Source organism: Bubalus bubalis, chromosome 15 (genome assembly GCF_019923935.1).
Source record: "Bubalus bubalis isolate 160015118507 breed Murrah chromosome 15, NDDB_SH_1, whole genome shotgun sequence".
In the NCBI taxonomy this organism is placed as follows: Eukaryota; Metazoa; Chordata; class Mammalia; order Artiodactyla; family Bovidae; genus Bubalus; species Bubalus bubalis.
In genome coordinates, this window is record NC_059171.1 from 78,767,322 (window position 1) to 78,782,592 (window position 15,271).

General features: G+C 49.3%; 1 protein-coding gene across 13 annotated transcripts in view; it reads right to left on the reverse strand.

Annotated features, from left to right (window-relative positions):
• Positions 1-15,271, reverse strand: part of TRAPPC9 (trafficking protein particle complex subunit 9) — a 388,230-nt gene that overhangs the window by 329,671 nt on the left and 43,288 nt on the right. For all 13 annotated transcript variants that reach the window (XM_025264824.3, XM_025264825.3, XM_025264823.3 and 10 more), the window contains 3 exons: positions 12,358-12,483; positions 5,925-6,141; positions 86-229 (listed from right to left, as the gene is read on the reverse strand). In XM_025264824.3, the coding sequence (XP_025120609.3) occupies positions 86-229; positions 5,925-6,141; positions 12,358-12,483 (487 nt within the window). The remainder of the gene's footprint in view (positions 1-85; positions 230-5,924; positions 6,142-12,357; positions 12,484-15,271) is intronic.

Sequence of the window (15,271 nt, forward strand, 5' to 3'; positions counted from 1 at the left end):
ATCCCGAGCTGGTGCTGACGGGGCCGGCACCAAGACGGCCCCGTCCCCCTCTCCTGGGAAACACCTGGAGTCTGAGCCCACTCACCTTGGTCTGACAAGAAGTCCAGCATAGTCTGCAGCAGGAAGGACAGGTGCCTGACAGAGAGGGCGGGGTTCCCCATTCTCCGGGATGCATATACCAGCTCGTGCAGCAGACGCATCTGGACGGCAGCCCAGCCTCGGTGCGTGCCTGCAAGGGAAGCCAAGTGATGTCAGAGCGGGCCTCGAGGCGCATGGGCCTCGGGGCGCCTGGGCCACAGGGCGGCGCCGGGGCCCCTCGGGAGCCACCGCAAAGACACACAATCTCTAAAACAACCCATTCTGAAATACTTATAATAAGGTTAGGACAAAAGATTATATTTTCAGTGGTATGTATTTGAGTTACAGCATACTTTTTCCCCCAAGAAAATACTAGTATTTGATGAGCCTTCATTAACAACAACCAAACACATAAAATTTAAAAAGCACATTTCTCTAAAGTGTAAAAACAGAAAAGTAGAAAGCTAAATGAGAAAAGAATGGTTACCAACAAACTGTGGCTGCTCCCTCCAAAATAACTTAGTGTATCTGAAATTAGAGGTGGAAGAAATCAGTTACACAGCCATCAAAAAGCATCTCTTTAGGTTCCCAGGATTTAATGTACAGCGAGTCCCTATGCTGTTCACCTGAAACTATCTCGACACTGTCAACTGACTACGCGTGCACGCATGCTCACTCAGTCGTGTCCGACTTTGTGACCCCATGGACTGTAGCCTGCCAGGCTCCTCTGTCCATAGGATTCTCCTGGCAAGAATACTGGAGTGGGTTGCCATTTCCTCCTCCAGGGGATCTCCCTGACCCTGGGATCAAACTCATGTCTCCTGCACTGGCAGGCGGATTCTTTACCAGTGAGCCACCTGGGAAGCCGGTTAATCTGTTAATGTTTTACATTGTTTCAATGTAAAACAAAAAGTTTAAAAAAAAAACACACAAGATTTCAGAGATAATTATTTGTGTCCCTTTTGGCAACAGTTAGTGCTTTTAAATATTTTCCACCTTAAACTTCTTCATGAATAAGATGTAGCGACAGGAATCACAATCAGTCACCACCCAGCGTTGTGTGTCCAGGGAGCCTGGGGGGCTGGCAGAAAGGCTGGGGGTGAGACTTTAGACTCTAAGCAAAGGATACCCCCTCTCCTAGCCCTACCGGCCTCCCCGCAGGGCTGACTGGCCCCTTCTGTGGATTTCCACCAAATCCTGCACTAGCTTGTCCCACGGGCACTCTCCGGCAGGTACACTGAGTGCCTAAAGCTCGTGTCTTGGTTTCCTTCATCGGTCCGTAACTTCCTCGGGAGCCAGGATGGTGTCGTATTCACCCAGGTACCCCAGTAAGAGGCCTGACACACAGCTGACACTTAACAGGCTCGTGGGTCAAGTTGAAAGCCTGATGAAAGCCTGTTTTTCATACATGCCTACTTAAGGATATAGGCTAAAAGGACATGATTTCTAGGATTTGCTGTAAAAATATTTCGACAAAGAAATATTTAAGAACAAATTCTTAAAAGAAAAAGAAAGGTATGAATAAAGCAGATATGGCCAAATCTAATTATTTTAAAATATGGGTGATGGGCTCATTGTACTATTCTAATTTGTGTATATTTTAATTACTTCATAATTTTTAAGTTGCTGAATAACAATAATTATTGAGATTCTTAGAGCAGAGCAGACCTACCCACACACAAAAACCTTGATATCCTACCACTCCAGTTTACAGAAAACCTTTCAAACAACAACAGGCAAAGGAGAGAAGAACAAGCCCCCTCGGTGTTTCCACGTTACCAGAAGACTACAGGCTAATGCGAAAGAGATTCTGAAAAGGATGAAGAGGCTGAAATCCACGTCACGACTAACCCAGCCTGGATTTATAAATGACCCAACTTAACCCGCCTCTGCAATATGTGAACCGTGAACTTCCTGATGTTCAAGCTGGTTTTAGAAAAGGCAGAGGAACCAGAGATCAAATTGCCAACATCTGCTGGATCATAGAAAAAGCAAGACAGTTCCAGAAAAACATCTATTTCTGCTTTATTGACTATGCCAAAGCCTATGACTGTGTGGATCACAATAAACTGTGGAAAATTCTGAAAGAGATGGGAATACCAGACCACCTGATCTGCCTCTTGAGAAATCTGTATGCAGGTCAGGAAACAACAGTTAGAACTGGGCATGGAACAACAGACTGGTTCCAAATAGGAAAAGGAGTACATCAAGGCTGTATATTGTCACCCTGTTTATTTAACTTATATGCAGAGTACATCATGAGAAACGCTGGACTGGAAGAAACACAAACTGGAATCAAGATTTCCGGGAGAAATATCAATAACCTCAGATATGCAGATGACACCACCCTTATGGCAGAAAGTGAAGAGGAACTCAAAAGCCTCTTGATGAAAGTGAAAGTGGAGAGTGAAAAAGTTGGCTTAAAGCTCAACATTCAGAAAACGAAGATCATGGCATCCGGTCCCATCACTTCATGGCATATAGATGGGGAAACAGTGGAAACAGTGTCAGACTTTATTTTTCTAGGCTCCAAAATCACTACAGATAGTGACTGCAGCCATGAAATTAAAAGATGCTTACTCCTTGGAAGGAAAGTTATGACCAACCTAGATAGCATACTCAAAAGCAGAGACATTACTTTGCCAACAAAGGTTCGTCTAGTCAAGGCTATGGTTTTTCCTGTGGTCATGTATGGATGTGAGAGTTGGACTGTGAAGAAGGCTGAGCGCTGAAGAATTGATGCTTTTGAACTGTGGTGTTGGAGAAGACTCTTGAGAATTCCTTGGACTGCAAGGAGATCCAACCAGTCCATTCTGAAGGAGATCAGCCCTGGGATTTCTTTGGAAGGAATGATGCTGAAGCTGAAACTCCAGTACTTTGGCCAACTAATGCAAAGAGTTGATTCATTGGAAAAGACTCTGATGCTGGGAGGGATTGGGGGCAGGAGAAGGGGACGACAGAGGATGAGGTGGCTGGATGGCATCGCTGACTCAATGGACGTGAGTCTCAGTGAACTCCGGGAGTTGGTGATGGACAGGGAGGCCTGGCGTGCTGCGATTCATGGGGTCGCAAAGAGTCGGACCGGAGAAGGCAATGGCACCCCACTCCAGTACTCTTGCCTGGAAAATCCCATGGATGGAGGAGCCTGGTAGGCTGCAGTCCATGGGGTCTCTAAGAATCGTACACGACTGAGCGACTTCACTTTCACTTTTTCACTTTCATGCATTGGAGAAGGAAATGGCAACCCACTCCAGTGTTCTTGCCTGGTGAATCCCAGGGACGGGGGAGCCTGGTGGGCTGATGTCTATGGGGTCACACAGAGTCATACATGACTGAAATGACTTAGCAGCAGCAAAGAGTAGGACACGACTGAGCGACTGATCTGATCTGATCTGATCTGAACCCGCCTCTAGCTCATCATGTCAATAATGGGGCACATAACACTTTGTAGATTTTCTTTTAATAGATAAGGATCCAGTTCCCACCATAGGCAATTATGATAAGAGCATAAATTTTCTTAACACCAAATAGCATACATCATAATTTCTATGCGATTCAAATTGCTCCTATAAAAATCTGAATCTTTTTATCCTTAAGTCAGACTTGCAGCATATGAGCCAGTGATAAAATTTTCAACATTCTTGTATTCAAAAATTTCACCAATGTGAGAGTTTATTACATCAACTGCGGCCTTTTAAGGCAAACTTGTATGCCACTCTCTTTCCTAAGAGTTCCTGGGGAAAATTTAATCCCTCATTCAGGAAAAGGCTAAGCAGAAGGTATGATCAAAAAAATCTTCGTACACAGAAGACAAATAAGATTAAAGTGATAATAAGCAGGCTGTTAAGCTGACAAATATACACAGTGCCCTTCTGTGTTCCTATCTCAACTTTCCATAACCAGCCAAGGAAAATCTTCAAGAAACAGAAAAACATTTCAGGTGCTGAGAATAAAGACAATCTCCATTTTATTCACAAGTGTAGGGTGTTAGTAGATTTCCACTTAATTCTCTGAGAAATGTTTAAAGTGGTCCAGAGCAATAGTGAAGATAGGGTTTAAAGTAACTTATTTCTTATTAAAAAAAAAAATACAGTCAGCTGACTTTTATCACTTTTACTTTATTCAATCTCTTACCTCACCTCCCCAACCTCTTTCACAAAATGATGGCGAATGTCCCCTCCCAAAATATTAATAGAAGGCTGGGTAAAAAGCACCAAATACAGGGAGGTGTGCTTGTTTGCTTCATTTTTCAAAAGAAACATGTTTCGTTCAAGCGATTTAAAAATTAAGATCAAGAAACAAACTCTGCTCAATAGATGGCGACAAGCACACGTCACAGAAGCTGCTCACCAGTTGTGGGCCCTCGGCGCGCGTGTTTGCGGGGACACCTGCGGGGGAACGCGGGGAGGGGCAGGGTCTCCTTCCGCACGGGCACACACCCTAGGGAGGGAGGTGGGCGCTATACCATTGCCCAGTGTCTTAGTGTACTTACAATTCACGGGAAACGCTGCAAAAGAGGAACAGGAATCAGTGATGAAGAAAACAGAGGGACTGTGTGTAGGTGTGGGACGACGGGGACACTCAGTGGAGACCTGCAGGATGCCCGGCAGGTGAGGGCAGAGGGGCAAACAGAGGAGGGAGGGCGGGGGGAGCTGGCAGCAGCCCTTGGACCAAGCCCACAGCAGCCACCGCACGAAGCCCAGGGCGCGCTCACTCCATAGTCAGCCTGCAGGAATGTCCAGGGATCAGAGCAGGAGTCGCTGGAGGGCCCCCGCACTCTGTACTGAAGTCTCCCACAGGCACACGAAAGGGGTTCCCGGGCCACCAGGACCCACAGCCCCCTCTCAGGATCGCCTTCCTGACTCCACGGGTGAGGGGAGCCCCTGGCACAAAGACCACCAAGCAGGGCCCACCCTGGTCCCCCATCTGTAAGGAGAGGGGAGGAGCCAGATCGGCCTTCTTGGAATCACTTGAGGCTCCTCCATCACACAGGCCCCGTCTCAGCACACACCCACCCCCGGCCCCAGCCCAAGAGGCAACAGGCTCAGAGCCCAGGGCAGCGGGGTCACGCAGAGGGCCAGCCAAGGGGGCCGTCAGCAGGGACAGGCCCCACAGGGAGGTTCTGGCTTCTGGCTGTGGGTCCCTTCAGGCCTCGGGCTCCGAGATGACATTCGGTTCAACGCCACACAGTTCGGGGCTCTGGGAGGCCAAGGACAGTCTGTGACCACAGTGGAAGGAGTTGAAGCAGCCCTGGGGAGGCCAGTCAGGGGCCCACAGTTGGGGGGGGTGACTGCTGGCACCCTGAGATTTCCACTGCCAGAGAGACACGCTGGGCTGAAACCACAGGCTCGTATCAACGCATCCAGAACTCAGAGTCCACCCAAAAGTGGCAACCATGAAACATGTGGTCGCAAACCTTAGATTCCACCTCATCTCTTGGGGGAACACAGAGGAAAAAGTAATCAGAGGAAGAGCAGGTGACAGGGCAGGTGAAAAACATCTGTTGTGATTTCTGTTTGGGTGAGATGATGAAAGATCTGGAAGAAAGTGGCACTGGATGAAATCTGACACGGCTGAGTGTCCTCAACACGTGGCACAGTGTCCAGCACAAAGCAAGAACCAAGACACACCTGCTGGCAACTGACCTCCAGTTCTACCCAACCCCTTGCACTTAACACGCCACCAATGGCCAGGACCAAAGCCAGAGGCCAAGTTCAGGTTCAAAATTACCCGACCCACAGTATGAGCCTGACCACCAACAACATCCAACACAGACAAACAGCAGGTCTCCTGCTTAATTTTTCATTCCGCATTAATTGGGGTGAAGTAACTCTCGGCTCCGGTACCTTTGTTGAAGTCCTGTGGGTCCAGCGACAGGCTGTAGCCAGGAAGCGTCTCCAGGAGCAGCTTGTAGCAGGCTCTCCAGCCAGGCTCCGAGATGCTCGGGGCCACGCACTGCATGGCAGCCACGCGCTTGAAGAAGGCGGACTTGCGGTGGAACCCGATCAACTCATAGAGCTCGGAGAGGATGCTGTAGCGCTGGATCTTCTCCTCCTCGGAGAGCTGAGGCACCAGAAGGAAGGAAAGAGCACGTGAGAGAACCTTCCAGGTGAAAAAGGGAAACAGACAACTTTTCGTAAAACAGGGACCCGATGAAACATGAAGACAAGGGGAAGCCGCGTCAGCATGCTGACGTGGTAGGAGGCAGAGGCACGGACACGGCTCCACGCGGAAGTGCCAAGGCCTTCTCTGCACCCCACGTCTCCACGCTCACCCTGTCCTCTTGCTAAGAAGGCCCGAATTCTCTGGGACAAAGGAATCTGCTACTTAGAATGTAAGACGCAGCGAAGGGAAAGAGAAAAAGAAAGGGAAAGACACTGGAATTTGGGCAGGAATTTTAAAACACATAACTTCTCAAAACACAAAATATATAGAACCAGTGAAAAAGAAAATGAAATGTCAATAATAACCACACCAACCTTGGCCCGCACGGCTTACAATAAGTTTTCTTTCATCCGCAACCTAACCTAAGCACCACCTAACGCAGCCACCCTGTGATGGAGTGACGACAGCCTCCGTTTCTTAAGCACGACGACAAGCCAGCAGGGTAACCACTAGGTAACAGCTCAGAACTTTCCACAGTGGTGTGTCTGTGATAGTCTGTGCACACATTTATTTACTTTGGGCCTCATTCTCAAAAAGGATATAAATCAATTTTTTTAAACACAATTTAGCAACAATAATGACAAAAAGACAAAAATGAGGGTGAGGAGAAAATGGGGACTTAATATTTAGATGAAACGAGGGCCAGGTAGCAGGGGTAATTAACAGAGGTGACGGCAGACGCAGCTCGGAGGACCCCAGCAGCTGAAGCAAGAAGAAAGATGGCGAGCTGCAGGAGCCAGAGGGCCTGTGGGGTACACAGCTGCTGTGCGTCCCGCGTGGGAAAGTACGAACCCTCCTTCTTCCATCGAGCACCCTCCCAGACCCCCGGCGGCTCAGGCCTGGTTGTGCTGAACATAGCAAGCACAGCCCCGGGGCACTGGTCTCTGCTTTCCTTTCCCACCAGCCATCTCCCCGTATCGTCACTGCTCCGGCCTGCAAACCGAGGCCTGGGGTTCCAGTGTAAGGATGGAGGCAGCCCACGCCCCAGCCTGCAGGCAACTCACCCTGCAGGGCCCCCAGTCCTGCCCATTTCTCCAGTGTGTGGACTTCCCTCCGAGACAAGACTCCCTTCTCCTCAGGTCCCCACAAAACTCCTCTCCCCCAAATATGAGGACCTCAAGCCATATTCCTGACTCCTGTTCAACCAGAAATTTCGGCTCCCTCTCTTTTCGCCTTCTCCAACAAAGACCCTGACTTTCCTCCCTCCCCATCCAACCCCTCCTTTCTCTGTGAGGACCGAACACGTCCTGAGGCCAGGCGCCCTGCTGGCTAGGATGGAGCTGTTTCATCTAACCTAAGCTGCATCCTTACACTGGCCCCCTTCTGTCTCAGAAAGCCTTTCCTGAGTTTCCCACCCTCTGATTCTGAGATTAAATCGACAAAGTTCCGAGGTTACCATTATTATGTGCATATCTACTGGGTTTTTGCTAGGTTTCCTTAGCAACAGCCTCATTAAGAAACTGTATCAAGAACTTTAAAGAGGCTATTCTTACATCTGAGCGGAGTAGCCCGCAGAAAATGCAAATGGCTTTGAAGAGAAAATTAACCAGGGACCAAGAGGCCACAGGTTCTAATCAACAGTGTCACGAGCTGAAATGTTCTCAAACGGCTCAGTCGTTCCTGAACATCAGACCTGCAGGAGGTGCCGGGATGAGTGTCACTGGTCCGCAAGCTCCCACGGCTGGAAGGTATTGGGCTTTTCGCTAGTTTTCCAAACAATTCCTTACCACCTCTTTCTCTTGTGGTCACTTAGGTTTCCTACTAATGAAGAAAATTATCGTCAGTCATTGGGTTGTTTGGAAGAAGCTACAGGATGCAGTTCACAGAGCCTGGCCTTGGCAGCCACAGCAAACTAGGTTTGAAGACGACCAGTGGTGGCACTGCCAAGGTCTGCACGCAAACGCCTGGCCTTTATTTCCTCCTAAAAGGGTTCGGGGGCCTCCCTGCTAACTCAGCGCTAAAGAATCCACCTGCCAATGCAGGAGACACGAGTTCGATCCCTGGTCCAGGAAGATCCCACATGCCACAGAGCAACTGAGCCTGTGAGCCACAACTACTGAGCCCCTGCTCTAGAGGCCAGAGTCACAGCTACTAAAGCCTGCTCTGGTAACAGAGGCTTGTCCTTCTGTCTTTGTCTGGTAACAGAACTTGTTTTACTAAGGTTAACACCAGAGCAGCCCCAACTAGAAAGTTCCCCAGCCCTGCAGGGCAAGGTATGCTCTTTTTCTCTGCAGAACTGATGACAGTTTGTGCTCATTTGTTTTCACGTGTATCTATTAGTACCTATGTCCCCCTAAGGACATTGTGCTCGAGCAGCACAGGAACCCTATGGAATATAAATAAAACCTATGGAATATTCTTAGGCTACAAGCCTGGTGCCTGGCCTCCGGTACAGAATGGAGGGAAGGGAAAAGCCAAATGAGCACACTTAACCGAGGCCCCTGCACCCGAAATTATGGTCTGACTTGGGACAAATGACCAAGTCTTCTTTACTCTGAGGCTCCTCTTCCAGAGATGAAAATAAACACACTTAGCACAAGAGGCTACAAGGACTGAAGGAAATAACCAAATTCACAGCCTAGTCAAGAGTCTGCTAGTGGTTCCTCCACAAACAGGAGCGGCCCTTCCTGCTGACACGTCACCGGTGGGGCAGACAGTGAGCGCTTCCTAAGCGCCCAGCGGCGTGGGAAGCGCTCTACATGTGTTATAATCCCATTGACAATTCACAGCATATCCAGGAAGAAGTGAATCTAGTCATACCCATTTTACAGATTCACAAACTGGCTAAAGGAGGCTACCTCCCAGTCCAGGGTCACACGGAGAGGAAACAGCAATTGGAACCTGACTCTGGCTGTAAGGTTCACACTCCTCTCTACCTTTGCCCTAAACACCTGCAGGTGAGACCTACAGGGCTGCTACACAAATCTGTAGCCAGCTCTCAGACTCCAAGCTCGCAGCTCTTTGTCAATGCTAATGCCCATGAACCACTCCCGTAAACAACTGAAGACAAGACAGGTGGATCCATGTTCCTGCTCACAAAGAAGAGGAATCCTGCCTAGAACCCTCCTGGAACATGCAGAAACCTTTCCCAACACCAGCAGACCCAAACGGATTTTCAGTTTTCGCATCTGCATGGGGCTTCTTCAGGCAGAAGACACCTGCAATAATGCCCTCAGGGTTCTTTTCAGCGTGTCCACATCAGGCAACAGGAGTCGCAGGACTGACCCATCAGGAGGAGACACCTGATCGAGAACCAAAAGCTCACCCTGGTTCAGGAAAACCCAGGCCGCTCCCCTGTGTCACTGTCATTGTGAAGTCTCACCAGAACTCACCACTGCGCTGTCCGCTCATCAGGCAACCACACACGGAGATGAGCCAACTCCAGCAAAGCGGCGCGCCGGGGAGAGCTCCACAGGCCCACGCCCGCCGCGGCGCAGCCGGCCGCTGGCCCTCCGCATGGCTCTGCTGACCCCTAGTGTTCTACGAAGACCAGGCCCATAGAGGAGGGCTGTTCCCAGCAGGTGCAAATTTCTACATGCTGAACAAAAGCACGTTACCTTATAAAACATGCTGTGTTATACCCACCTGTGGGAAGAGCCTCGCCAAAAGCCCAAATGTTCAACATGAATTTGCAAAGGCATCTCTGGTCCACAAGGGCAAGCAAGTCTTAAGACACAAAGTCTGCCAAGTGCTCCCCACAGCCAACCCTCCACCAGCCTGCCTGCGGTTCTGCAGCCTGCTCTCAGTGTCCATTCAAAACCACCCATCCCCTCCTCCACCAGGCACGACAGACGTCCCTCCACCGCCTCCAGCCGCAGTGTGTAAGGGTGGCTGCTGAGCAGCTCTGCACGATGACGCTGGACAGGGTTGGACACAGAGTGTGTGAGCCAAACTGTTCCTTCAGGTCACCATGAGTTTGCCATCCCATCATTTTACAGATGAAAATACAGATACGGAGGGATTCTGCTGTAAGTGCAAAGCCGGGTCCGTGCACAAGCCCACGACCCTGTCCTCCAGCGCGATGCCCCAGCTGGGTCCACACACCCTTAGGGTTCCCTCGTGCCTGCCTGACGAATCCACGCATCTTTACTTTTGCTCATGACCTACGATCAGCCTGCCTTTTAAGCATCTTTTCCACCTACTGTCCTTCAGAAAGAAGGCCGCTGAGGCCACAGAGGGACTTCTGGCTCCCCAAGCTCCAAGCTCGAGCCCGGCCATGCCTTTGCACCTGGCGCCCTGCTCGGGGGCTCTTCAGCCGCTGTGGATGGGTCATTTCCTCTCTTCACCTCGGGAGAGCCCTCATCTTGCCCTCAGCACAGGTCCCAGGACTGCACCCTGAGCTGTCCCACTGGGGCTGCGTGTGCCCAGGGCTGTTCCCTGGACGGCAGCCTCAGAGCCAGGAATCACACCTGCTCATCCCTACAAACGCACTGCCCGTCCCAGGGCTCACACCCCACAGTCACCCAGAAACCGCGGTGAGTGGTCACCCAACCCAGACGTCCATTCATCCGCCGGTGCTGCCGACCACTGGCTTCCACCCTTCCCCATTAAGCGGTGGGTTTTCGCTTTTCCTGCCCGTCTTTACCAGAAACCTCAACCTTTTCTGAGAAGGCACAGAGAGGCTGAGTAATTCACTCAGGGGGACAAAACCCAGACTCAAGTCCCAGCCATGTGTATTCCCAGTCCCTGTGCTTAACTCTTACACTAAAATATTCAATGTTTTATAGATTGTGGTTATAAACATGTGAGGTATCAAAATACATATGAGCAGAATACATATCAACTCTAAGATGTTCATTAACTCCACGGCTTTGTTTCTATTTTATTTCTATTTAAAAATTAAGAAGCTCTGCAGTCAATATGGCAAAACATTAACGTGCTAAGCCTCTGTGACAGAGGCCTGCCGTTCTCTTACATGTTCAGAATGCAAAATGATGTTGAAGTCCTCTCCCTTCCCTCCCCGACTCCCCTCTCTCTCACCTGAGTCCCTCAGACCCACATGTTTAAGCCTTTTCATTACACACCTGACTCCATCAGCTCGCCCCCAAACTCCCTCTGCAGAGTCTCTTCCCTGAACACAGCATGACCATCACTTACCTGACTAATCAAGCCGGAAACCTGGGCAGTACTTCGTCTGGCCCTCACATAGGTCACTAATTCCTTCCTTTCACCTAAACACATCTTCAATCTGTTGACTTTTTCCCATTGACCTCCCCACCACCACTCCAGTGAAGCCACCTACATCCCCTACATCCCCTCAAGAGCTCCAGGCTGGTCTCCCCCACCACGCTCACCCTGCTCCAGACAAAGGTGGGGGTCCCATCATTCCTGTGCTTTTAAGGCCTTTCTGTTGAAACCCACTGTTGTTAGAATAAACTCCGAGTTCCTCACCTGGAGAGTGTCCACCTTTGCCACGAATGTCGGCACAGTGAGAGCAGATTCTGCCTCCCCCACCTCTAGGCGTGCTCGGAGCACGATGCCGGGCTGAGCGAGACCTGCTCGAGGACAGACACCTGGGTCCTCACCCTAGCCGTGGGCCCCTAAGCAAACTGCTTCACGTTTCCCGTCTTGGCGGCCCTGGCCATAAAAATCCAAAGTGGACTAGAAAGACCATAGATGTTTAGCTGCATTATTGATTTGGGGGTTTTGCATTAGCAATCTGCAACTAAACGTTCTGGTGACTCTATCTCATTAAAAACACACCCAGATCCAGGTCATACGTGTGGGAGGCCTGCGGTGTACAATGAGCGGTATGAAGTCCTTTCACACACTTCATATTTTATAACATGAACAACCCAGACAGGGCCACAACCGCAATCCCGTCAAGTGACCAAAAAAGAGGCCTCAAAGCTTGGCCAAGGCCGCAAAGCTGTTAACAGCAAAGTTCTCTCTCCAATCAAAAAAAAAGTTTTGAAAGAACAAAATTTTGAATTTTGAAAGTAAAAGACCATAATATAAAGAAGTAAAACAGCTCCCTTTATCAGGGTTTCAAGTTCTGACTCCAGGGTCTTGACCACACTGAATCCTAGCACAGCAAAACCAGACAGACTTGCAGTGAAAAAGCTCCAGGAGAACTGCGTTAAGGCCTCCACGCAGAGGCGGACACACACCCACCTGCCGAAGGTTAATGTAAACCGCGTTCTGGAGAAATTCCGACGCTTCCATGCTCCGCTTCTGAATGGCGAGGACACGGACGGCCTTGACACACGCTTCTAACTCAATCACCCCAGCGTTCTTATACTGTAGGGTCAAAAGAGAAGAGAGAGGTTTCTGTCGCGTCGTGCAGGCTGCACCCGGGGACTCGGTGACACTGAGCAGCACCTCCCCAGCGCGAGGACCCGCAGCACAGCCCAGCCAAGTTTGTGCCTGAGAAAAGCTATCCCAACTCCTGGGGGCAAAAGAGGCTGGAGGGATTGAGGGAGCCTATAAATGCACATATACATATGTTAGCATTCCTTCGAGTAATACAACCAACAGTAGCTGGCTATTTTACAGAATTTCAAAACACTATGCACGGAGACTCCACTGCTCGTTTCCGCTTGGCTCCTGTGCTCTTAGGCTCTCTCACAGCTGCGGCTTTGAGGCAGGACCTGTCAGCTCACGTCCTCTGTCGCAGAAGTCCTGACTCCCTGTGTCACTGTGTCTGTCCGCTCAGCGCGCTGGATATGTGTCTACTTTTCTCCCTGAGTTACTTGTTCCTGCTTCTCAGGCCTTGAGAGGAAGGGCAAGTGAAGACACGTGACCAGAGGAGGCAGACGGACCTCGGCTGCTGCTCAGTAATGGTCCTCCTCCAGCCTCACCTCCAGCTCTTCCGGTTCTGCCTAAGGCGGCACCTGGCCAGGAGAGCTGCCCTCGGCCACTGGGACGCTGTGGGGGCCAGGCCCCCTCCTGTGCCCCCCTCTTCCCAAGGCCCAGCGTGACCCCGCCTTGCTCCCTGTCCTTCTACCCTTTTTCTCTCTTTCCTGGCGGTCCTGAGCTGGAGCACTTTTCAAATAAGTTTTCTGAAGACTTCTTGCAGCTGGGAAAGAGGCTTCCCGAGGTGAATAAATCCATGTATCCTGGTGCCTGGAGAGAACCCGAGGCCAGGAGACCCCTGTCCACACCCAGAAAGGCATCAAACGTGCCACGGAGTTGGCCACCCCCTCAACGAGTGTCGGCTGAGACCCCTAGGCCTGCCTGGTATAACCGCTCACAAAAATGCAGTCTGCCCACTTATGGATTATCAAGAAGCAGAAACACACAGTAACTCGTGTTCCTTACTAAAATTATTTGTAAAAGGTAGAAAAAGAAATTACTGTGCCAGAAGGAGCAGGCCTCCACTACATCCTCGTTTCTAAAACATAACATGCACAGAACCTGTGAAAAATTACAGGTAATTTACCAAAGACAGCACAAGCAGGAACTGTGCTTACCTAACTATTAATACGGATATAAAAATTATATCAGTTTTATATACCATTTAACAACACAACAGAATCTAACAGGGACTTGTTTACATTGAAATAAAATTATTTCCTTTCCTACAAACCTCTTAAGAAAACTACTGAAGGGAAAAAAGGTCATCTCAGGGTTTTTTTCACATATTTTGATTATAGTTACATATTTTGAACACTGGTTTCTCAGGAGGCACAATGCTAAAGAATCTGCCTGCCAATGCATGCGATGCAAGAGATGTAGGTTCAATCCCTTAGTTGGGAAGATCCCCTGGAGAAGTAAATGGCAACCCACTCCAGTATTCTTGCCTGGAGAATTCCATGGACAGAGAAGCCTGGGGGAGGCTACAGCCCATGGGGGCTCAAAGAGTCAGACATGATTGAGCACAACAACATTTTAAATATTACCATGAGATTTAAACTGCAGTCATAACAAACAGGACATTTCCTAGAAGTCTGCTCCATACCTGGGCTTATAAGCATCGTCCTGGGACATAAGCTCTCTGCTGAGGGGCCATGCCCCTGTTTTTCACTGTTGATTCCCTAGTAACCACCTACCAAGGCACCAACAGTAAGCACAGAACTATGCAACCCACTCTAGTACTCTTGCCTGGAAAATCACAAGGATGGAGGAGCCTGGTAGGCTGCAGTCCATGGGGTCGTGAAGAGTCAGACACGACTGAGCGACTTCACTTTCACTTTTCACTTTCATGCAATGGAGAAGGAAACAGCAACCCACTTCAGTGTTCTTGCCTGGAGAATCCCAGGGACAGAGGAGCCTGATGGGCTGCCGTCTATGGGGTCACACAGAGTAGGACACGACTGAAGCAACTTAGCAGCAGCAGCATGCGATAGATACTTTTAGAAATACAGGAGGGAATTATCTCATTCACTTCTAATACACAACCCTAAAATAAATACTAAGCTTATTTACAGATAAAGGAAATGGGGCCCCCCCAAAAGTACAGTATCTTGCCCCAGGTCACAAAGCTAGCAACTGGTGAAGGCAGGATGTGAACTCAGGTCTGCCTGACTCCAAAACCAAGGTAGAAATCCCCCTGCATCAGAGAAGGCCCAGCACCACAGACTACCACCATCTTGTCCTTTGCACACATTTAAATCAGGGAGCGTTTCTTACTGCTTTGCGACAGCTCTTTGTAAATTGTGGGTGTTAGCTTCGTGTCTGTCATGGACACACATCGCAGATCTTTTTCTTGATGTTGCTTGCATTTTGTTTACGTGGTTTTTCATTTAGGTTGTGGTCAAACCGTTTTTAATATAGTGAATCTTTTCCTGATGGGTTTTCTCTTTGGTACTGTCTTAGAATACTCTCTTACAGAGCTTTCCTGGCAATCTGCTGACACTTTGTAAACAAGACCTAAGACATTATTGGCTGTAAAGTCCTTACTGTTATAGTTTGCCCTCGAGTTCCCTATGTTTGGGGTGTTGTCCAAGCTGTATACAATACTCAGTAATAGAGAATTGGTTAAATGAGTAATTTTCCATCTTTTCATCCCCTGTTGGAGAACAAATTTGGAGAGTAACTTGAAAGCAACCAATGATATATGTAAATGTCATATCCAGTGACTGCTAAG